General features: G+C 40.4%; 1 protein-coding gene and 1 long non-coding RNA gene across 4 annotated transcripts in view; both read right to left on the reverse strand.

Annotated features, from left to right (window-relative positions):
• Window positions 1–3470: 3470 nt before the first annotated feature.
• Window positions 3471–7612, reverse strand: LOC121426214. The gene is made up of 2 exons (XR_005971573.1): window positions 7351–7612; window positions 3471–7196 (listed from the first exon to the last, which is right to left on the reverse strand). It is a non-coding gene; the product is annotated as an uncharacterized LOC121426214 (long non-coding RNA).
• A 2631-nt stretch (window positions 7613–10243) lies between these two features.
• Window positions 10244–25432, reverse strand: part of LOC121426111 (partitioning defective 3 homolog) — a 95149-nt gene continuing 79960 nt past the window's right edge. For 2 of the 3 annotated variants that reach the window (XM_041622276.1, XM_041622279.1), the window contains 6 exons: window positions 17984–18208; window positions 17209–17365; window positions 16116–16271; window positions 15020–15224; window positions 13328–14217; window positions 10244–12956 (listed from right to left, as the gene is read on the reverse strand). In XM_041622276.1, the coding sequence (XP_041478210.1) occupies window positions 12560–12956; window positions 13328–14217; window positions 15020–15224; window positions 16116–16271; window positions 17209–17365; window positions 17984–18208 (2030 nt within the window). In that variant the 3' untranslated portion in view covers window positions 10244–12559. The remainder of the gene's footprint in view (window positions 12957–13327; window positions 14218–15019; window positions 15225–16115; window positions 16272–17208; window positions 17366–17983; window positions 18209–25432) is intronic. The other variant, XM_041622278.1, reaches the window with a different exon arrangement.

A 25432-nucleotide genomic window follows, 5' to 3' on the forward strand; every position in this document is an offset into this window, starting at 1 on the left:
TAATAATTGTCTGATTATTATGATCCTTCGTTAATTTCCTTTTAGCTCAGTGACCTATATTCTAATATTCTATCTGTTTTTGTATCCCCCTTCTCCCCCAACCTTCTCTCATTCTCAATCTTTCTCTCTCCCTCTTTCCTTTGTTCTTGGTCTCTCTGAATTCTCTCACATTCTTTTCCATCTCTTGCAATTTCCATGAATTTTTTGTTTCATCTTTATTTTTGATCTTTGAATTTCCCCGCTCTCTACGCGTTTACATTCAGCATAATAGTCACTCTTGACATTGGGTATACTCAAGAAAATCATATTTACCCAGTGACTTTATCACACTCTACGTACCCTACACTTAAAACTTTTCTACACTTAACAGTTCGTGATAATAATGAATGTCCAAGTTCCGTTTCATAAGTAACCGTCTGAATTTATTTTTGCCAGCCTCTTCACAAGTTCGCCATGTCCGCCGAAGTAGCATGCTAGAACACTTGAAACTTTCAAGAAGATATACGATCCTATATGTTTTGAGACTGTTCGTTACGATGTAAATTGAGTATAATGGACTTTTCTTTTAAAAATCAATTAAAATGATACCAAGAATTTCGAGGCATCAATCGAAACACAATTTTCCAAGAAAAATATTGTACAAACTGTCCTGTCGCAAGTTAATATTTTATAACTTTTATCCCACTTCGATGTCACAGTTACCATTCTTCCTAAAACAAGGTTAAACACCTTAGTTACTGACTGTTCTGTAAGAACATTATTTATTTAAAAAAAATCAAAAATCCAAACGTTTGTAAAACAGAATACATAAAGAAGCAATTAATTCTTACGCATTTGTTCAAAATTAGCTCTCTATGCTTTTTAACGTAGTTGCTGTGGATGTCTGAATGAAATGTCTGAAATCGGACATTTTTAAAAAGCGGCGAGCGAGCGAGCTAGTAAATATTTCTGACGAAAACCTAATTTTGTGGTTGATATAGACATACCTTTCAGAAAACATTATATTTCATCCACTTTCCTCCCCTTTTGGCGGGGGGGGGGAGTCGTGAAACTTTTGGGAGTCCATGCCCCAACCCCCATCTATACCCCAGGGTCTAGATTTGTTATTGGTGTGAATTGGGTTTCGATTAATTTAAAAAAAAAAATAGATAGCATAATCAATTTTAAGTGTATTTTCTATATCATGAGTATATTTCTGAATAGTTTCTGAATGAAAGTATGAATATTTCTGAAGATCGTTTGTTTCTCAAATTTTCAAATAGGCTTATAAGCATTTTAGTTCAAACGTATGATTGCTTGATCATTACAGCAAGCGTCAAAGCATTTTACTCAATGGTAAAATGTTTCAAGACATCTTTCTATGTTTATTTCTATAAAACCTTACATTACGCAAGCTTCATTGACTATGGTAAAACAAACCCCAACAATAATCTTCTTTTCATGTCAAATCTCCGGCTTGTGAACATTTCCATCACAAGTTTTTGCTCTCCATCAATCTCTGCATCTTTTTCTGTCCACCCCCCCCCCCCCAATCTCTCTCTCTCTCCATCTAACCCTCTGTCACGCTCACACACATACAACTATACACGTACTCTAAGTACAGTCTCCCATAACATGGACCCGTCGAGTAAAGGCGACCGCACACCTTACGATCGGTCTGCGACCCGAGTTTCAAATAACACGTATAGTAGAATTTGACGTTAATATTGAGACATGGATTATCTTACTGTTGTAATGTACTAAATCATTGTACGAATATCTATGTTCTAATCTGTGACTATACAATCATCCTTCTTAGAATGAAAGCAAATTCAATATCTAGTCGTAATGACGCCATAGCAGTCGTACGATTGGCTACGATTTGAAACTAAATTGGCCTTTACTCCAAAATAAAGGCTTGCAATCTTTCAAAATGGTTATATAAGTATTCTTTCAATTAATTTCAACCTCTAATAAAATGATATGTTCTATTCATATTCTCAGAATAGTAGCAAAATGCGATTAGTTCCCAAATCGGATCGCGAAAAGTCGTAAGGTGTGCGGTGGTCTTAAGTGAAATTTCGCCAGCTAAATGCGGACCCCTCCTCAAGAATGTGAAATGTTACTAACCGTGGACTTGCCCCTGCAACTTTATTTTTTCCGTTTCGAGCCTTATTCTTACCGCGGACAGTCCACGGTAGAGGGTGTTCTCGATACCAATGTGGCGTTTCATACAAGTGTCTACGTTGTGGGTAAACAGTATTTTTTTTTAAACAAGTGCGTACCTAGTTAGCAATAATGCATATAGCATTTCCATTTATTTGAAAGCATTGCAGGATAAAAGAGCATTATAGATTAAATGCCTTGCTCATGGGTGCCACGGCCGGGATCGAACCCTGGACTTTCCATGTATAGCCAGGCGCCTTAGACCACTCGGCCACGGCACCCCCATTAGTAATACTAACACCCCCACATACACACACACCCTCACACACACACACTCTCTCTCTCTCTCTCTCACTACTTTTACACGCAAGTCCTTCCTTTCACCACCTTGATTAAACCCAACACATCCCCCTTTTCTAGTTCATTATTCCCAAGTTGACCCATGTCAGCATGCCATAAGGTCTATAAATTTATATATTCAAAAAAATGGTCTAACCATTTAGGCTCTATCAACATATAGCCTATATTCAGTTGAAGTTATCACTATATCAAATCTATTTTAGTATTCCCCGGTTGAGTAACAAGTGGGACGCCTCTGGCATTCTCGCCTGTATTACGCCATTCAATATAGCAGCATGTAGTTCTTCAAAGCAATGCCGACTTTGAAAATAAACTATTGAATAGTTATTCACAAAAAAACAATTCATATAATAAGATACTATGTTCATTGACCCTAAATGACCCTTGACCTTGGTCATGTGACCTGAATCTCAAGCAGGATGTTCAATGATACCCGATTACTCTAATGTAGATCTAGTTTCATGAACTAGATCTATAAACTAAGTTATGATGGAAATTAACAAATACCCCCAACATTACCAAAGTTCATTGACCCTAAATGACCTTTGACCTTAGCCATGTGACATGAAACTCGGGCAGGGTCTTCAGGAATACTTGATCACCCTTGTTTAATGAACTAGGCCCATGTATTTTTGAAGTCATGACATTTCAAAAACTTAACCCTCGGTTAAGATTTTGTTAATTCCCCCAACACGGTCTACGTTCATTGACCCTAAATGACCTTTGACCTTGGTCATGAGACATCAGGCTCTGGCAGGATATTGCGTAATACTTGATAACCATTATGTTTATGTTTCATGAACTAAGCCTATGTGCTTTCTGAGTTATGGTGACATTTCCAAAACTTAAACTTCGATTAAGATTTGATGTTGAGGACGCCGCTGACGCCGTCGTAAAAGCAGCGCCTTTTAGTCTTGCTCTGCTATGCAGGAGAAAAATGGACAGAAACACATTTACAATGATAATCATGCTTATCATTTTATTGATAATATAGTATAAAACAGCATAAACTGTACATGAAAATATTTTGAGTAATATAATGGATATGGGGAAAACATATGTTGCTAAGCTTCTTTGATTAAACAAATGAAACCATACATGTAATTACTTTGAGAGGACATTATTGTCTAAGTAATAAAAAACATGAACAAACTAAAATAATTGGTAATTACTAGATCAAACTAGCATACTCAATCCAGCACCAAGGTTTCCTACAAAAGTATATATGAGTGGAGAAACAAAATACAATGAATAAAAAACAGAAACAAATATAAGTAAAATTGGGATATAAATATACTTTCCAGCCAGTGTAAACATAATGAACTTGAGCAAAATACATGTGACATTATGTAAAAAAGGGGGCGTGGCTGACACGTGAACATAAAAATAAATGTAATTGTGTTAGTGGATGAGTCAAATTGGTGAAACGCCAGTGAGAGGAGTATTCGAAATTTGAAATGTGTTTATTCTCTGTGAGCTATAATGGAGCTGAGGGAGGGTGAAATAAAAGGAGAGAGTGGAGAAGAAAGATAGAGACAGATGAAGAGAATAAGAGGAAGATAAGTAATAGAAGGATGAATGTTTAGAGGAATGGGTAAATTGGAAAAGAGAGTGGTAAGGAGTGGAAAAGAGATTTAAGAAAAGAGGGGGAAATATCGAGAGGAGAGTGAAATTGTTCGAAACGGAGAGAGGGAGATAGCATGAAGGAGAGAGCAAAAAAGAGGAGTACATGTATTCAGAAATTTGAAATGTGTTCATTCTACAAAAGTTTTATGATGAGGGGAGTGAGGATGGAATAAAGGGGGTTGTAAAGAAAAGAGATAGAAAAATATGAAGAGAGAATAAGAAGGGTAGATGGGTGAAAGAGCGATAAAGGTTTGGAGAGAGGAAAGGAGAAGAAGCAGAGAGTGAATTGGGAGAGAGAGAGGGTGGTAAAGAGGGGACAAGAGATAAGAAGAGAAGATGGGAAATATCGAGAGAGTGAAATGTTCATAACAGAAAGAGTGCAAAGGAGGAGAGAGCAGAGACCAAGAGAGGGGGTGGGGAAAAGGAATAGATATATATTCATTCAAGCGGAGATCATCAGAAATGGGAAATATTAAAAGAAAAAATGTGAACAAAAGCCCCACGCAAGACAAGCTCAATGAACATAAAACAAATAAGCGAATCCCCAGAGTACTTACAATCAAATTTTAAAATCTAACAAAAATGCCTTGCTCTCTAGAACACAAATGAACATCAAAGAATTTTTGTCATGTACTCTAAAATCTCAGGAAAATCAGCAACATTTCTACTACATGAAATTCACCACTCCCTTGAGGTTTTTATAAGATACATTCTACTGGCTCGAATGTAAGCATGAATAGCTAAGAGCAAATACTTGGTGGTGGCTGTAAATTTTTTTATTACTTTCAATCTTGGCTAAATTTAGACCTCATTTCTTCATAATTCAATGTAAATTCTCCTGAATGGGATTGGGAATTGATTTTCAAAGGGCTCGGGTAATTCAATGCCAAGTTTGCTGAAACTTTAGGAAATTTGTAAACATTGCAAGCACATAAGACACCATAGAAATGGTGTTCATTTCACTATGAAATCTACATGTACACGTATGTATGCATGAATTCTTTTCATGAGCCGTTGCCATAAACTAACCACGTTCAGGAAATAGACAATTAAATAAAAAAACGTGGCAAGAGAAAATAAATTGTGTTATGATATTATTTCAAATAGGACTATTTTCAGTGAAATACTGAAGCATGTACAGACAAAGGCTGACAAATTTTCTTTTCTCATTTGATAATCATTTGGTCAGTATTCAGGGATACCATATCTTTGAGAAGCAGGGAGAAAACATGCTACTACAATGAATTTCTAATAAATAACACACTGAAATACTATATGGAAATTACGAAGTAAAAACATGTACTGTTCGATATCATTATGTCATCATTATAACAGCATTCTGATGAAATGACGTTCAATTGTGAATAGAAATGAACATGTTAGTTGCATTACATGTAATTTGTAAACCAAAGCAACCGTATATGAGGCAGTTACAAAATGTGAATACTTCAGAATGAAGAAAAGGTTAAGTAGTCAATTGAATACATAATCATATGAAAAGAAATTGTTTTGAGAGATGCTTTGTAAAACTTTATTTACTTGCTGTCAATAGTTTTAGCTGGCCTTGAATCCATTGGCTCCTGTGCCCAATTCAAATCTTATATGAAGTAGAGATTTCAGAAGTGGACAGGTTAACCTAATGCCTACTAAAACCAGGTGATCACTGTACAAAGTCTATGGTCATTACAGTCTTCAGAAGTGGACAGGTTAACCCACTGCGTACTAGAACTGGGTGATCACTGTAAAAAGTCTATGGGCATTATAGTATTCAGTAGTGAACAGGTTATTCCACTGCCTAATGGAACCAGATGGTAACTATGAAAAAGCTATTTGGAATTTGGTAGGTAACGGCTATATTGAAATAAATTCCAAATGTTTTTTTGTTGTTTTTCTTGATGCAGTGAATAAGCTTTTATCATTGTTCTGCTACAGTCAAACAAATTAAAACCCAACTACATGAACGAAGGACCGATAATATGACCATCAAATACAATGTACTAACGTTGATCAGTCTAGAGTTAGTTGAAGCAATAGGTTCAATGAAGAATTCAGTTCAAAAGGATTGTTAAGATAATACAATCAACAAGAACACTTTGAATTGATATTAAATGTAGAACTGGTTGTGTATATGACTCCGAAAGACAATAAAAATCGCTGAAGGTGCAATTATGCCCAGGGAGACAGCTGTGGATACATAACTTGTGAAAACAAGAGGGCCAGGAAATATGTTGGTATTTTCACATGAATTAGCCTCACTCCTGCTATGTGGATCACAATCAATATTGCTGCTGAATTTAATTAGCCCAATTAAATCAAAAGTTTGATGTGACATTTTAGTTTGCTGAGCAATATAATGAAAATGTGTTTTTTCAACAAAATATTTTTGGCACAGGGCTTCTGAAATTTCATCGACAAAGTAATATAAAACATTGTGAATATACAGCTCCAAGCTAGCTACTATCACATATCATACTCAATGAAATTGCTCAAGATATTACAATGCTTCTGTAAACTTCCACATGATATTTCCACAAATTGTAGGGGGAAAAAGCTTGAAAACTTTACACGTAAGCAGTGTACAAAACAAAAATTGAAGTAGACTCTGACTTTTACATCATTTTTCCAAAACATCTTTACAACATACTCGTCTTACAGGGATGGATTATGCAAACATGTACAGACTAAAAAACATAAAGACAATATCAAAACATATATGTAAGAAATGATTTATGTGTAATATGAAGAGAAGAAAAAATAAATGTGATTTTCTGTACAGCTATATATCCTTAGAAAAGGAAGCACAGATTAGTACCATATACATGCACATGCTTCCAGTATCAAATTTGTTGGGGTTTTTTGATGTGCAATTGAGATTTTTCAAATATGTATCAATTAGATATGATTGATATCAAACTTTATTTTAAGGTTTATAATTATCATGCTTATTATCGTGGTTTATTATCATCTAAGATACTCAGTCACAATACAAACCAGCTTTTCACCAAATCCTGACCAAACCAACAATATCATCTTCTTCTTTTTATTCTGGGGCCCGTTTCATAAAGCTGTTCGTAAGTTAAGAGCGACTTTAAGAATGACTGGTGATCCTTTTTTGCTGTACATGGTATATTCATTGGCGATGGTTTAGCGCGTAAGAAATGTTCACCAGTCATTCTTAAAGTCGCTCTTAACTTACGAACAGCTTTATGAAACAGCCACCTGGTCTAATTATGATTTTCCTATTGGTCTGATATTGGTCTAGAATTGACTCAGTCTTGTATGTACTGATGGTAGGTCTACCTTCAATTGTTGGTTCAGTGTTGGCCAGTAGCGGCGGCACTGAAACGATGTTACAGGTAAAATAACAGGGGCCCTGTTAGAACCTGTAATGTCGCAACGATGCCTGGGGCCTGTCTTACAAGGAGTTGCAATTGATCCAATCAATCGTAACTCTATGGAAATCCATCAGTGTCATAATTTTTTTCTACAGGAAATTAGCAAAATATCCTTTGTAAACAAAGGAGAATACACCAAATTGTCAAGAAAATCAATGAATGTATGGATATACATTCATATCTAGAATTATTTTTGAACAAACATGCATTTTATAGGTTGACTTTGCTGGCCTTCCATAGTTATGATTGATCCGATCAATCACAACTCTTTGTAAGATGGAACCCTGATCTCACATAAATACGTTATTCACACCTTGGATTAACATTTTGACTTCACAATCCAAAAGATGTGACTGAGCTGACTGTTAGTACCATAGCTGGTGTTAAGTGTCAAAAAGCAATGATGGATTAGCACAATATTGTATATGATTGATCACATCAACCACAACTATGGAAAGCCAGCAACACCAAAATCTGGAATGCATACATCCATTCAAAGTGTTTTCTAGATATGATGTATACGTTACATGCACCATTGTCTTGACACACCAGTGTGTTCCTCTGTTTCCAAAGGGGAGTCAGTGTGGATATTTCTTAAAATAAAAATTTATGACATCAATGGCTTTCCATAGTAAAAATCTGTAGGATCAATCCCAACTCTTTTTATTAGACTGGGTGGGCACCGATGTAACTTTACACATAATACAAGTAATAGCGATCTCAATTTCCTGCTACAATGAATCGAGATCAGCACAAATACATTAGGGTATGATGTGATGATGTTAAAGAGACATACATGAATACTATCACGGGGGAAACAACAATATTTATTAAACAAACATGGCAAGAAATGCATATTTCCCAGACAACACCCTTTGTTAATCCTTTCCGCAGACTGTCCGCAGATTTGTGAAATACGTAGAAATATTACAAACAAGACACTTGATCTTTATTAGGTACCCAGACTATACTGATTTTCCGCTGGAAAAAAGGAGGGTGTAGGAAGGAGCACCACAAACGCAGCAAGTGTGAATGGGTGGTTTCAAGTTCAGTGTTGACCTTTTGGTGTTGGTGTTAGGTCAATTTTTACACGATTATAACACCAAACATAAAATGAAGATGGTCCCGAAAAGTCACTCACTAGTTGAGATGTTAATAATGTAATCTGTATCCGTTTTACAAACTCTGAATAAGTTTTGGAGCTAGGGGAAGCAATCCAAATTTCAACACCGACACCAAGGCCAATACCGGACTTAAAATCACCCAATGACTATTAAACTCGTTAGAACATTAATGATACCAACTACAAAAGGATGATGTAGGATTGAGGGTAATATTGTTTAAAATACTGTACCACACATAAAACAATAACTTATTGAAAATGAGTAAGTTTGACACAAATGAGGGCGACTGAGAATATCACTGCAGTTATTTAAAAAAACTACGACTATTCGGGACTTGTGCTGACAAATGAAAATACCAAACCTATTTGGCATCTATCAAAAATCATTACAAAGAATAATGATCCTACTGATTGACATTTGATTGATACTTCTAAAGGTGATTTAGACCCCGTTCTCACTACCTTCCTAAAACTAGTTTATTGGAAACGTGTAATGAGAATGGTCAAAGCGATCTAGATTTCAAGATCGCTTTGCCACGTTAAACTGGTTTAAGCACGAAGACACAAACGTTTTTGGGAAGCGATCTTCGCTTACTTTTGAGCGTGCTACTCTTCGCATTGTGTGTAGAATGCTACGATGTGGTTTCGAATTTCACGCAAAACGTGTCACCCCACTGAGAGCGTTCCCATAGCAACAAGACTGCTTTACGTGAAGTGATTTTAGAAACCACTTTCAAGGTCATCAAATGGGAAAACTGGCAAAGCGATCTTCCAACCTAGTTTCCTGAACCGGTTACCAGTAAACTAGTTTTAGAAAGCATAATGATGGTCCTTGTGAACAGAATTCTACGCACAGGTTTTTAAGATCATTTTCCTATCGAGTCAGCAAGCAATAAGCGATGAAAGGATCCATTAACCCAACGACGGATAATGTATTTATTGAAGAACCTGCAGAACTATTGCAATCAAGGCACTTCCTTGGTGTAGGTAATACTTATCTACGCTGCAGAGATATGAGGAAGAACAGTAATCTACTATTGAATTTTGGATGATCATAGCAACTGTAAATATAAATCAACAGTAAATATATCACATGATATGGACATTACCCAGATGATGACAACAGGCGTGGATTGACCATTCATTTGTTTCATGAAATACGTAAATTCATGCCTGTTTGACCACCATATTGGATCTTGCATGAATGGTAACATAAGCTTTTGGTCAAAAATTAGAAACTTCTCGGCAATCAGTTACCTAAACCATGATATTATGTCAGAGAAATCATCATTTTCCAAGCTTTAACTGATGTGCACATGTATGCTTATATATGCTTGGTAAATTTTCAGCTTTTGAGGTCTTGCTTGAGCTAGTTTATGTCACAGTAGTTAGTTGGCTTAAACAATCTTAATGATATCAATGATCTTTCTTTAACTTTGAGAAAACATGTTGGGTGTCAATTTTGTATAGTTTAAAAATTGAAATATTAATAATACTTACATTGGAGCATGTCTCATCGGAAAATTAAATGGCTGTAGCATATAAAATACATGCTTTGCCTTTTTTTAAAAAGTATTGCTATGATTGTGCAACTAACCAATTTGTTATTGGTTTATTGAAGTATTTTGTCCTATTTTCTGCCGTAAAAGTAACCTTGAATATGATCTATCATATACCTGTGCTGTTTCATTGGCTTGAATTATTTCATTCTATTCTCTGCAGTAAAAGTACCCTGGAATATAATTAACTGCATACCTGTGCCTTTTATGTTGAATTACAGCAACTTGTCATGGTAATAATTTTTACTGCAGAATATAGGCATCATTTGACAATATTATCAAGACAAACACAAAATGAAATCTGACTCGTACCAGCTGAAGAGAAACCATATCAAAACATACGCAATCAATATCATAAATATGGAATTCATATTGAATTTACACTGCTATACTATAATATGTGTGACTTTGCATAGACTGTAACGATGAATTTGACTAAAATACGTAACTACAATGTAATTATCATAACAAGATGCAAATATTCAATTTGAAGCATTAGCAAGAATACGTATAAAGGTTTGGAAAGCGGTTAACAGGAATGTTACTATGACTATGTACAAAAAGAGGAATTTGAACAAGAGTAAAAAAAGGGTAGGAATACATTTTTCAATACAAAATTTCATCATATTCATATTCTGAATACATATCTATTTACACATTCATTAAAAAGATATGTTAGAGTTTTACAGTTCATCTGATGTATTTATATTCATATACATTCTGACGATTCAATATTTTAACAATAATTATTATTATTGGCACTTACATGTACAGATAAGCTAAAGAGGGTAGAAAGCGTATAGTCTGACTTAAACACAAATGCCAGTTGTGGTATTGATTTCAAAATGAGTTCGTACAGAATCCAATCAAATGAACGCCCAGGTGTCTCTATGTATAAATAAGAAAGATACGTCCCAAAGGATTCTCGATATTGTATAATTGCTGAAAAAATAGCAACATACATGTAAGCATGCACCTCCAGCTTTTACAAGCAATTTTAATATCTTGTCCCACATGTGCTTATCCGTGTTGGAGATCTTTGGTGTGATCATTTCTTCAGCTTAGATTTCATGATTTCAAACAGATTTATGTAAACTGTACCAGATCCTGATCTACGATAATATGGTGACAATTGGCTTTGGTTTTACTGACATTCTAATGGAATCATTTAGTGCCAGAATGATCAATGTAGCTAATTTGTGATCACATTGATGAATGCCCAATAAGAAGTATCCCCAAAGTGTGGTCTGACCAATGCGGTGAGGCATTGTACCAGATGAAAAATGAAGTGTGGTCTTCAGCCAGGCTACCGCATTGGTCAGATCATGCAAAGAGGATGCGCACTACTGCATATTGATCAATAAGATTGTGTGCATTGCATATCTTGTACGCATCAGCAATTTAAGTGCGACTGTAATCTTTGTGAAACGCCCGATATAAATATTATTGTCTTTTGCACTTCTCTTTTTCATTTCAATTTCTGAACAAGTTTGTGATAAGTATGGTGACTGGGAAGCACATATGTATTCATTAAAGACATTTGAAAAGTGTTCATGTAATTAGAAATGTACCCTAATAAGACATCAGGAAAAAAAATGAACTTAACTCAATCTCTTCTCCCATTACAGCCACATGCACTCTGCAACGGACAACAACTGGCCAAGACAATATATCTAAGATCCTATTCTTGATGAATCATTATTCTTATTTACAACATAAAACTTATATATATCAGGAATGAATATCAACTGATCATCTCAACTAATAAAGAAAGTTACTGAAGTTAACAGTAGTATGAAGATAAATTCTTGATAAAAAATAGTACTCGAATTTCAGAACTCCTCCATATCAACAAATTTGCAGTACTTCATAAGCTCCAGTTAAAGAATTGCATTAACAGTTAGAGAGTATCAAGTACTGCCATTGAGTACTGCAAAGAATACATATTGAACACTGAGATGTTTGGATACATAATCTAAAATTGGCTTCAATGCTTTTACTTAGAAAGTTTTACAACTGCACCATATCTAAGAGGACTTCACATATTTTCACAATATGCTCAAATACCAGCACTTTATATATTCAGGAGCAATCAAGCTCCTTAGTTGACTGGAAAAGTGTTTGCATTACCACCAGAATGTCCATATCATTCAAATGATTATCAACATGCAGTCACTAAGATGCGCGTGAAAACGACCCCCTTTGCCACAAGAAGAAATGTAGGCATCAATGGCTGATCAGTCTTCAAAGGAAGGTGGAAGATGCAAGAACGCTGATGCGCCTCTCTGGAAAAATATAAGGCAACTCAACGATGGCAGTGTAACAGTTCACTCACTCAATGGATATCAGGATCACACTCGGGCAGCATCATCGTAATCATTGTACATCCGGGTTCCGCCGGTGTCGTTGGGTCGACCTTTCCTCGGTCCAGCCCGTCTTGAATCGTATTGGTATTCATCCGCGAGTTGGTCCGAGACGGACTTTGACCTCCGAGGCTCGTCCTTGTAGTCCAGGTAATCGGAGGTGGAGTTGGCTCGCCTGTAACGATCCCCGCCCTGCCCGGACGGATGCGGCGCATGGTTGGACACCGGTCCGTTGGGGTACGAAGTGCGTCTAGGACCCTGCTGGTGGTCGCTGTGGTTGTTGTAGCGGGAGTAGTTCTGTGTCCTCGCATAATCCTCATCGGGTCTGCTGTTCTCCGACATGGAGTAGTAGTTTGGGTCCTTTCCTCTTGGTCTCCTGTTTGGTCTTAAACACACAAATGAAAGAAGAGTTCATTAAGTTCCTGAACTATTACATTTCTTAGTTCAATACTTCAGAATAACATGTGCCAGAAGTTTTCCATGAAATGCATAGGTAATCAAGACTAGGTTAGAAGAAAGAGGAAAAGAAGAGAAAGCAATGAGCATGGAAGAAGCTAAAAAACAATCACATAACATCATATTCATTAACAAAATAAATGTTTTGAAAGATTCTTAAAGTTATCAGTGTAAGCTGCTTGAGATGAGCTAAACAACAATACTACTGGCTTATTTTCGCTGGAAAAGTTACACCACTATCATTAACATATGATGAAAATAATTCTCGTCGACTAGAGCATATAACTTGACATTGCTTACCTGTCTAAACTGCCATATCCATGCCGATCATCTTGCTGAACACGATATCTATCCCGTTGATCAGGGTATTTATCATGCCTTTCATCACGTTGAGGTGGACGTTCTCTTCTGTCCTCTTGTACCCTCCTATCGTGTTCATAATACCGATCATCCCTCCTCGAATCGTAACGATCATCACGCTCACCATCCCTCTCAGTATTTCTTTCATCCCGTTTCCCGTCGTACCGACTGTCCTTATACCGGTCATCCCGTCTCGTATCCTGGCGGTAATCTTCGCGTTTCGGGTTCTTACGCTCTATTGATTTATCGCTGCGAGTTCCGTAATCGCCCCGCCTTTCGTTCGGCCTCCTGTCCCTTTCTTTCTCGTCACTGTCCCGTTTCTCTTGCCGATCCACATCCATATTCTCCTTTCCTTGTGCTCGCGCATCGGATCTGTTCTTCGCACTCTCAACGCGATCCGTGCGCTTCAGACTCCTCCGTCGTTCCTGCCTCGACGGGTCCGAGGAGCGATTGTCCCGATTTCTATCGTAGCGTCCATCCCTGGATTCCTGGGCACCATGATCTTTCTTGCCATTGTATCTATCGTACGGATTCTCTTCTAAATCTTTGTCATTCCTACGACTGTATTTATCATCGTAATAGCGCCCTCTATCTTGACTATTCCTCAGATTGCGAGGATCGGCGTACGGATCATCAGAGTATCTATTATTATATGTCCTTTCATCGCGCCTATCCTTGGGATCTGAGTAGATATCATCTCGACGCTCTTTCCTCCGATCTTCAGCCTCTGGCGGGAGTCGTTCATACCGGTCACGGTCAGGAACCCTGCTGTTCTGGCGATCTCTTTCCCGCTGCTCCGCTCTTGCAGCCTCTAGTCTTTCTCTTTGACTCTGAAATACAGACAATCACAAAGAAAACGATTGATTACTCAATCAGTTGATACTTACAAAAACTGGCAATTTTCAAGCACCTTCAAAGCAAATACATACTAGGTAATAGCTGAACAGTTTATACAGAAACATCGTGGTAAAGTGGTCCTGTCTCCAGTCTTTTGATTAGAAGCTTATGGGTTCAAATCTTACTCCAGGGGGTGTTTTACAAAAAAATTAAGTATGACTTGTCACACTTAAATTTCAGTTGCATGCGGTATGCAATGCACAATCACACTGGTAAGATCATACGCATGGGACGCTCACCACCGTGTATCAATCAATCAGATAACGCGTTAAATAACATGTGCGCGTTGGTGTTTAAGAGCGACTCTAAGTCACACTTCCCTTTTGTGAAACACACCCTCACCATACCACTGTTTACCTAGGGTTGAAGGACTAACGAAATATAAACTTTGGGTGATAGATTTCATCATACCCTCTCTTTAAAAAAAGGGGTATCAATGAACACGCCATAGTTTGCTTTGGGTGGAAGGACTACAGAAAACATCAGCTTTGGGTGACAGTTTTCACCATACCCCCTCCAAAAAGTAATCTCAAATGAACACACCATCGTCTCTTGCTGACTGGTAGGTTCTACTCTGGTATAGTCTGGGTGATAGATTTTACCATACCCCCTCCAAAAAGTACTCTCAAACGAACCTACCATTGTCTCTTGCTGAATGTTAGGCTCTACTTTGGTAGAGTCTGGGTGATAGTTTTTACCGTACCCCCTCCAGAAAGTACTCTGCAATGAACATACCATCGTCTCTTGCTGACTGGTAGGATCTACTCTGGTATAATCATCATCATCCTCCTCTCCATCATCCATGTACTGACCCTGGTTATCACGGTGCCTTTGCTGATATTGCTGTCTGAGTTGCATCATCCTGTCCGCCTTGCTCAAGGCGTCCTGGTTTTCTTCCTTGATTTTGGCTTCTCTCATCTTCTGAATCTCTTCTTGGATCCTGTCGAGAAAGTTTAGAAATTTGTTTAATAATACGTGGTTAACGAAGTCCAGGTTTGAAATTATCCTGAAAGAGTTTGACACTGTGGCCCATTCCTAATTAAAAGTTCTCCCTGTATAGAGAACCTTTTAAACAAGGCTCTGCTTTTTAGAAATGTATAACAGTGTCTTTGTCATCCACTATTAAATTCATAGTGTTCCTTATTACGATTTGGTCTTGAGAATTGTTAAGAGTACTACAGTATTTACCATTGGATGGCAATATTACCAATATAGTGAGTTTATGCAACAGGCTCTTGATATGAATATTTCTATATATTGTTTACAACCTTATGATAGATAATTGATAATTACAAACATATTACAGCAAGAAAAGCTCTTAACTTTACTAGACTTTGATATATCCCATGAATATATATATCCTTTTAATCATGACAGTATGAATTCACAAAGGTGGTTTTGAAAACTCATGGTTGAGTCCATGGTTTATGCAGATTTCCTGTATAAATTACGCTTATTTTACCACGTATCTTGAAAAATTCCAATGCTGATGCGTGCTTTTGTCACAGTGCAATAAATTGACACCTGTTGCCGTAGTTATCCACGCTATTTTATTCATGAGTCCACCGTATTGAATTAATGAGCCCACTCTTCAAACAGTGGTGGAACTCATAAATAAAATAGCGTATCTAACCATGGTAACAGGCGTCAATTTGGCGCACTGGGACGAAAGCGCGCATCAGCATTGGAATTTTTATACAAGCACCCGATACGCGCTAAATTAAGCGTAATTAATACAGGAAATCTGCATATACCATGGATTCAACCGTTGTTTTCAAAACCACCCTTGTGAATTCGGGCCAACGTCTTTGAGCAGTGTACAGATGCTTACTTTTCATGTTCCTGCTTGGCATGTTGTCTCGCCTTCCTCCTCTCTATCTCTTCCTGTTCAAGTCTCTCTGTTTCAGACATCTGGGTCTTACTGCCATCCTTCTCTTTTCCTTTCAGTGCATTCTCAGACCCTATGGACTTGCGGTTCTTCCCAAATCTAAGTAAAAAGGAAAGTAATGTGATGCTACTTCATTATTTTGAATTGCATTAATTTATTTTCATACTTCACAAGATAACAAAATAATAGCATAATACAAGAAATACATTTGATTACATAGAAAATACAAAGATAATGGCAGTAAATAAAGTGAAATATGAAGGAACCTGCATGAAAAGCAGAGCTTGTAATGTCTGCAGGTTCCTTAAAGTAATTATGAAGTTCGTAAGGAGATCGGACACTAAAGAAAAATTTGACTACAAAGGAAAAGCCAAAGATTAGCGCAAAATCACGGGGTAAAGAATTAGAGGAAAAGTGGACAATATGAAATATAGGAGGGGGATGAGCAAAGAATGAAGAAAAAAAATCAAAAACTAGACCACATTATACCTTTAAAAAGGTACAAATCAAATACATTATATATATTCAGCCAGCATATATTTTGCAGCCGGCATGAATAAACACAAATACCAAAGGTGGCAAAATTAATTTCACATTTTATAAAGTAACTATAGGACCAGAAATATCTAGATATTCATAATGGTGACCCTTTTTGAGCTAAATCAGATCTCTAATTTTTCCTGTAATATTAACCCAATTATGGGGAAGATGCGAAATTTCTATTCAGATGCTAATTATCAATGGCCATATTTGTTTGCACCAATATGTTACCCCACCCGTCCCACTCACTCCCAAGTAGAATACTAATCTATCCCCACCCCTTATGCCCTTGCTCCTTCTTCCTCCCAAATGGAATACTTATCACCCCCCTGTTGCATTGGAATACTTACCTAAAGAGTCTTTTAAATCCTGTTCCAGAGCTCTTTACTATACTCTTATCTTTGTAGTTCCAACCCCTTCCCCCTTCCAACCCCTCACCCCCAAGTGGAATAATTATCCACCCCCCCCCCCCCACCTGTTGCATTGGAATACTTACCTAAAGAGTCCTTTGAACCCTGTCCCAGAGCTCTTGGCTTTGCTCTTATCATCTTTCTTATCTTTCTTCTTCTTGATACTCCCAGCAGACTGGATGCTGCCGTCTCCACCACCGGTCCTTGGGATACCGTATCCTCCATTCTCTTCTGCTTCCATCACTACGGATGAAAAAGCATTTGATTTCATTTTTATATCAAATCATATCATTTCATCAGTTTTTACTTACTATATTGGAAACTATGGTTGAAAAAAAAATAATTTTGTATTCAAAATATCATCTTAAGACCATTATATATTTAATTGAAAATGTATAAAAATTGCAGGAAATTCTTTTTAGAAATATTTCAAAAAAGGTGTCTTACAAGGGACTGGTTAAATAAAAAGCGTTTACATAACACTGAAATTGCTTTCAAAGAAATTATAAGGGGCTCTACACATATTTCCTTGTTATCTGGGTCCTTCTATTACATGCGGACTATTGGCAGGTATAAAAATTGTCCATTTCCATTTTCAATAGAGTACCGTAGTGTGACGTCAGTTGCCATGGTGTCATGGCGGGCTGCTTCTAAACAGAGTCACAGCTGACGATCATCTGTACGCATTTTTATGACTTAGGCTAGTCTGAAAAACAGGTTGCAAGCAATAAAATTCCGATAGCAGCCATTCTCCTATGAGAAACATACGCTTTCATTCCACGGGTTCATTTGTTTGGAACCAGGCCGCCGTGACGCCATGGCAGCTAACGTCATCGCTTCCGTACTCCACAGCCTCCTTACCTGTATACATTGAAGGCATGTCCCCATTGGGAGACTGATCGCCGTACGACCTATCCACGGCCGCTCGGAAGCTGTCGTTGCAGACGCGACCTCTTCGGACCTTTGCCCTGGGTCGACCAGGGAAGTCCTCCCTCTGTTGGTGAACGTGGGCAACGGCCACCTCGAGGCTCTCCAGGGAGCTGGATTTCTCCATACCCAACCCAGGCCCCATGGTTTTGGAAGAACCTGATAAAAACAAAGAGGACCAATAGATTTACGGGCAAATGTTGTGGTAACAATTTCAAGAGTTCATACAACATCCAATAAAAATGGCCACCAAATTGTCTGTTTGCATAAATGAAATATATGTGCCAAAGGATTCTGGATGAAATTGTGTAATTGATGAAAAATCAGCAACCTAAGCATGAGATTTGAGTCAAATGTCAGGTATTTTTCCAAGCTATACTAACACAATGTCCCACATGTTTTTATCTGTGTTGGTGATCTCCAGAGTGATTGTTTTTCAGCTAAGATTTCAGGAATTTCACACAATTCAGTTAATGCAACTGTACCAGATGTAGATCCTCATACTTTACGGCATTGACCATTAACAAAATTCAACTTAGAGGAAGAGGTACATTGAATAACACATGCTTTGAATAATCTATATGAAGAAAAACTTCTTACACTTGGGTAACTACTTTGACCTAGTAAAGTCAACCTAGTTGTATTTTATTTTGAAAAGCTTATACACATGTACTCATCATAGCGTGGCTTGATTATTGACTTGCTCTTTTATAATGAAAGGTGCTGTGTTAGCGCATACATAAGACGAATTGCTCAATTAATTAAGATTGATGCAAAAAAAAACAATCTTGTCCTGAATTATAAAACGAAGTGACAGTAATATAAACTTGTACAAAAAACTAGAACATTTTTTTTGTGAAAACCACCGGGCCCTGTTGCATGAAAAACTTATTCTTTCCGTCACTCATCATATGAACTTCTCTATGAAAGTTGTAATCAATGGAAATTTTAACATTGATTGCATGTTTAATGCCTTAAAGGACAAGTCCACTCCAACAAAAAGTTGATTTGAATAAAAAGAGAAAAATCCAACAAACATAACACTGAAATTTTATCAAAATCGGATGAATAAATAAAAAAGTTATGACATTTTAAAGTTTCGCCTAATTTCACAAAACAGTTATATGCACATCCTGGTCTGTATGCAAAGAGGAGACTAATGACGTCATCCACTCACTATTTCTTTTGTATTGTATTATATAAAATATTCTAATTTTCTCCTCATTGCCAAGTGAAGCAACGATTAATTTCTCCCTGAACATGTAGAATATGAAAATACTTACCTGATTTTCTTATTTACGAGATAACTCATACATCTACTTGATTTGCTAGTTCAGCCCTCTGGACTGCCATACCCGAATAGAACTCCCAAGGATTTAAAAAGCGCGAGCGCGCCCTCTCCCGTTCAGGCTTACTACCCATGATCACCGCGCAACTAGCGTCCATCTTCCTCACCTTTCGCAAGCCCATACGTTGAAACATGTTGCTACGCAAGGCGGAGGGTCGGTGGGAGGGTATCAAGTAGATGTATGAGTTATCTCGTAAATAAGAAAATCAGGTAAGTATTTTCATAATTTACTTCAATAACTCCATACATCTACTTGATTTGCTAGACCAGCACGGACTCAAACCGTAGGGAGGCATGTTTTCAATTGTAAGCCTAAGAAAATTTAAAAGAAAAAACAAAAACAACGAAATTTAGGGAGAGGGGGAAAAACCGCAGCTGCTTTAAGCGCCGAAGTAGCAAATCTCGCCTCGCTGGACGGAATGTCCTTCAAGTAGAAAGAAGTGAAGGAGTTAGTTGAGCGCCAAAAGGCGGCCCTCAAAAATGTCCTCGAGGGGAATGCCCTGTATACTCAGGAATACTAAGTATCATGGGCCCTCGGCCTAGTGTCAGGAGAACAACATCACCTGCTGACTAGAGCGTAAGAATCGAAATTTGTTGAAAATTTCAACAAGAATCGTGATCGGAAAACTGAAGCTTTTAAGGCTCAGTAAGTGATCAATCGACCAATCTGAGAAGGCGAGATATCTCAGAACCCCTACCGAAATTTAAGCGTGCCGCTTGCTAGTAACTAGCATGCGACTAGCAGGGCACTCGCTTAATAAGCGAGTGCATGCTAGCGAACAGTCCCTGCTCGCTAAAAGATCGCTTAACTATTACTCTGCACGCATATCACACGCTTATTAAGCTAACCGCATGCTAGTTACTAGCATGTCGCAAGCTTGCGCAAGCTAGTCGCACGCTTCCCGCAAGCTTGGAAATTTCTGTAGGGGAAGCCTCCGCGTGGGAGAAAGCGCCCAGAATTCGATATCTGTCTCAAATGCGTGAGGGCAGAAATCTGCAGAATTCTGATAGAGAGCTGTGGTAAAAAGTTACTAGCGGTCCGAAGGGGACCAGGAACGACGGAGAGTAGGGATTTAGGAAGAAAACCACTCGTAAGGCAGACAAGGGTCGAGAAAGCGACTGAGTGCCATCCTGTTAATAAGGAATGCCGCGGACATGTTGCCTATGTAGAATAGAGCAGTCTGGTCAAAACAGCTCAACCGGGCGTGTCAGGGATACAGCGCGGTACACATCACGACAAAAGTGTGTTAGACCGAGTGATCGAGAGAGAACTCAGGATCCCCTTTCTCCCATACTGATTGAAGCACCCATCTGAGGGTGCAGTGCCCGCGGTGGAAGAGGTGGCTTGGCTCAAGCCACCATCGCCGAGAGAGCCCGTGAGGCTAGGCTGCGATGGCTGTCCGCTGGGCGGGGGAATCCCTAGCAGCAGCAAGTGTACGCCAGAGGGAGCTGGCGAAAAAAAATCTGTCACGATATTACGTGTAAACGACCATCAAGAGATGCTCTAAACGAACAGACATCGCCAGATATGATACCTCAACCGTTACATTCCCAACGGAATCGAATGAGGTAGCAACGGCCCTGTCCTATCAAGTTAGGGACGGAAACTGGCTAAGAGTGTCGAAGTCCTCGCTTGAAGAAACAAGCGAGGGAGACTTGAGGAAGTAATCACAAAATTTCCATCAGTCTGCGGTGAGAACCAGTTGTTTATGAAAACAGTCACAAGGCCTGTTTCTTAGGTGATCGTAAGAGCGAGCACCGCCGCGCCGGTTGCGGCAGCGTGGAACAGTCCGATATCGGTAAGATAAGGAGCTCCAAAAAGCTGCGGGGGGCGGCAAAAATGACGCCCTAAGCAGCGGGGGATGAGAATCTAAATTTCTAAAAGAAGAACTCCAGTGAAGTAAATCACTTACATGGAGAGGCTCATCCACAGTCGGCCCGAGAGAAGGCGGGTCGTAGTGATCGTGGTTAGGAAGGCATAAGCATACATCCATCCACTGTTACATCATCCTCGGTCGAGCGGTGACCCTGGCCACATGCCTTGCATGGAAGGAGGATGAAAGCAGCATGCAGGGCGACTCGAGTGTGCCGTGAAAAAATTTCTAAGAAAGAAGCCGATTCGACTAACGGGCACGGTAAAGACATCCACCGTAGACCACTCCGCACAAGGAGGGAGCGGCGGAGACGCCCGCAAGATTGACCCACATAGAGGGCAGTCTATAAGATAGACAGTTAGAGCTCGACCGATGGTCTGGCGGTGTACAGTTTGGTGTGAACTCGCCGACCCGGTACGGTGGGTGTGCCCAGAAAGTAGGCATAGAATGCCGACAGAGAATCCTGGGCTTTAAACAAGTTTGAACGCACGTACATAGCCAACAATCTCATGAGATGTACGGCGGTTACTTTCCTCCGAAATGATGTTTACCCAACCGGGAAAGACTCGGGGAACAGCTGTGAATGTCAACAGGAGGGATATCTAGCATATGAAAAGCTGATTCCTTCCACGTATTCGGTGCGGGTGCTGCCGGCGGTGTCCGGGGGGACGACCGGTGATGGCAGCTCGGGCAGGGTTCGTACGAGCCGCCCGAATACGAGACAAATAGGTTAACATAACCATAATGCACCGGGCGGTGGAGGCATAGCGATTATTAAGCACAGGAGAACTTTTAATCGCCGTGACATTCAGATCCGATATACATACTCATAAGCTCGGAGAGCTATGAGATAGTGAGACATACCGCTGAGCGGTGATGGTGCTCATATCAGAGTCGCCCTCTCTTCAGCGGCGATCGCTGGAGAACGGGTGTCTGTACTATAGCCCTGACTCTGGCGTTGCAAGGGTAGGAGCTAAGTAAGACAGGGCACCCTTACTTTCGAATAGAAAGTGAGGTTCAGGCCAGAAAAGCGACGGTCCCGTCGCCTGGGCGGACGTGATAGGTTGTCCTCTCAAAGCAGCCAAACATTCTCACGAGAGAAGTGCGGCATGCGGTATGTAAGAGATTCATACCTCCAATCTACGGGCCCGCTTAGGGGAAGAATGGAGAGAGTTACCGCTGAAGGAGTCGTCGCCGTATGTGAGCTTGACGTAGAGGGCGAATTCGGGAGTACCTGCATAATAATCGCCCCCCCCCCTGCCTCTGCCTTCTCGCTAGCCTCGAGAGGCTTGAAAATTTCGAGACGGCGGCGCCGGAGCCTGGCGCTTCCGGGCAGCAGCAGAGCGGGGGTGGGTTTACACCCACGGAGCTGGCGGCTTCCTCGTCGTAGGAGCCGCCTCGTCTAGAGCGACCCCGTCACTCTCCGAGACCCCCAATTCGGCCGATTGAGCTCGGAGCGCCTGAAGAGGCGGGGCGAGAAAATATGGACTCCCTTGCTTCATCAATACCCCCGCTCGGAGGGTAGATGTGAGGTAGATACTTGTCAAGCAGCGCCTGAGCGCTTACTGAAAAGTCGCCCGCGGGATAGGGGTTGTCCTCGTAAAGGGAGTCTCGCTCTATGGACTGAACCGGGAGGTTGTCCAGTAAGCGCCGGGGTGGCCCCGCCTGTCGGCTGGGACACGTGCTCTGAGATCGACGAAAATGCTGGAAAGCACACGCGATCTTGGGGCACCCGGTTAGTCGGTGCACTGGCTGGCGATTTAACAGAATCGCTCGAGGATTTCCCGGGTGTCTGGTGGTTATTGCCCACTTGTCTCGCTTGATGCTCAGGGCCATCAGCGGGGTGAGTAGACGTCGAGGGTGGGGTGAACCCGCACTACTCGAAAGCAGAATGTAGCAGCATGAATAGCTGTGACATCTGACCACCGACACAAGGGTCTGAAGGAGGGACGCCCATGGCAACAGGGCTGGCCGACCTCACCTTCGACCTCTTCTTCTTCGCGGCCTCCGCCGGTGTGGCCGGGGCAGAAGAAGGCACAAGAGGCACGGGTGATTTCTTACGATTTGCCGCCCCTGGCAGGGCGGCCGTCAACAACGAAACTTCACCCGAATCTGACGGGGTCAGATTGTGGTCACAGTCTGATGTGTGACGCCTCTCGCGGTAGCAGAATGTAGCAGCATGAATAGCTGTAACATCTGACCACCGACACAAGGGTCTGAAGGAGGAAACGCCCATGGCAGCAGGGCTGGCCAACCTCTCCTTCGACCTCTTCTTCTTCTTCTCTTTCTGCGGGCTCCGCCGGCGTGGCCGGGGCAGAAGAAGGCATGAGAGGCACGGGTGATTTCTTACGATTTGCCGCCCCTGGCAGGGCGGCCGCCGACAATGAAACTTCACCCGAATCTGACGGGGTCAGATTGTGGTCACAGCCCGATGTGTGACGCCTCTCGCGGTAGCAGAATATAGCAGCATAACATGTATGACTGTAACATCTGGCCACCGATAAGAGGGTCTGAAGGAGGAATGCCCATGGCAACAGGGCTGGCCGACCTCTCCTTCGACCTCTTCTTCTTCTTCTTATTTTGCGGGCTCCGCCGGCGTGGCCGGAGCAGAAGAAGGCACAAGAGGCACGGGTGATCTCTTACGATTTGCCGCCCCTGGCAGGGCGGCCGCCAACAACGAAACTTCACCCGAATCTGACGGGGTCAGATTGTGGTCACGATCAGATTGTGGTTACAGTCTGTGTGACGCCTCTCGCGGTCAGGGGCTGGGCGATCTCTCCCGATGCTGTCAACGGAGGACGACTTATACGGCAGAGATCCTGACCTGTGCCGGGGGGAGAGAACCGCACTCTCCCTCCGGACTTCTGGTGACCCGGTAGCCGGTGGGTCGCATAGCCCTATGGGTGCTGCGGCGGCAGGACCTAGTTTAGGCTTGGAAGCCTTGGCTACCACTTTTTCCTTTGTCCGAGACCGTGGCACCACAGTCTCGGCCTTCCTTCTCTTAGCATCCGACCGCAAATTCGGAATGCTGATCGACGCACCCTCATACTCACCGCCGCTGGGCGCTCACCGCGGCGTCCCTCCTGCTCGCCTGGAGGCGGCCGACTTCTGTAACTTGCAATCGGGACGGTCCCCGTGGAGGGCACCAGGTCCTCTGGGGCTGTGTTAGTCCCATTCAAAGATACCTCTCTCTACCCTGAAAAAGGAAAAACAAGAATTTTTCTTTTTTTTTTTTTTTACAAAGATCTCGCTTAGATTAAAAGTGGAGACCGGAGTGGTCTTTCCCTCCTCCTAAAAGGAGTTTGTTTGAGCAAACAGAACAAAACAAGAGGGGAGGGGTAGGGAGGACGAAGAACCTAAGAATAGTTTAGGTATCTGCCTGTAAGAAAATAAAAAGGAGGTCGGAGACTTTGAAAAAAGAAACTCCTACAAGGTTCCCCTTCTATATTCTCTTTTTTTTTTTTTTTTTGCCCGAAGGAAAAATTCGAAACAAAAATTCAAAAATGAATGCAAGTTCAGAAGAGAACGAAGTTTCCACCTGCGAAGAAACACAAAAACAAGCATTTCAGAGCAGGAAGAAAAGGGATTGAGAGACAAATAATTCCTAGATAAGAGAAATTTTACGATAATTTCCAAGAGGAAAAAAAAAAAGGTAACCTCCTGTGGAAAGGTAAAGAAATTCAGAACAGGAGGAAGGAGGAACGTCTCTAGTAACGATTCCAAGAGGAAGAACGACACAGTAAATCCTCAAAGGGAATCGTAGAGCCCGCCTGTCGAAATAAAAAAATATATAAGACTAGGAGGGAAGAGGGAATTGAACGAAGAAAACAATTCCGGGACAGGTCAAAAAAATTTCTAACAGGAAGGAGACCCCACCTGTAAAGAACAAAATTTTTTTTTTTTTTTTTTTGGGGGGGGATTGAATAACCAAACAATCATCAGGTATAATTGCGTAAGCCGAATTAAACAATCCCCGAAGCGTCTGTGAATAAAATATTAATCAAGAATTTTATTCAGAACAGAAAGGAAAAGGAAATGAGCTTTAGGATCCGCCTGTGAATAAAATATCAATCAAGAAATTTATTCAGAACAGAAGGAAAAGGAATTGAGCTTTAAGATCCGCCTGTGAATAAAATATCAATCAAGAAATTTATTCAGAAC

Source organism: Lytechinus variegatus, chromosome 13 (genome assembly GCF_018143015.1).
Source record: "Lytechinus variegatus isolate NC3 chromosome 13, Lvar_3.0, whole genome shotgun sequence".
Lineage (NCBI taxonomy): Eukaryota > Metazoa > Echinodermata > Echinoidea > Temnopleuroida > Toxopneustidae > Lytechinus > Lytechinus variegatus.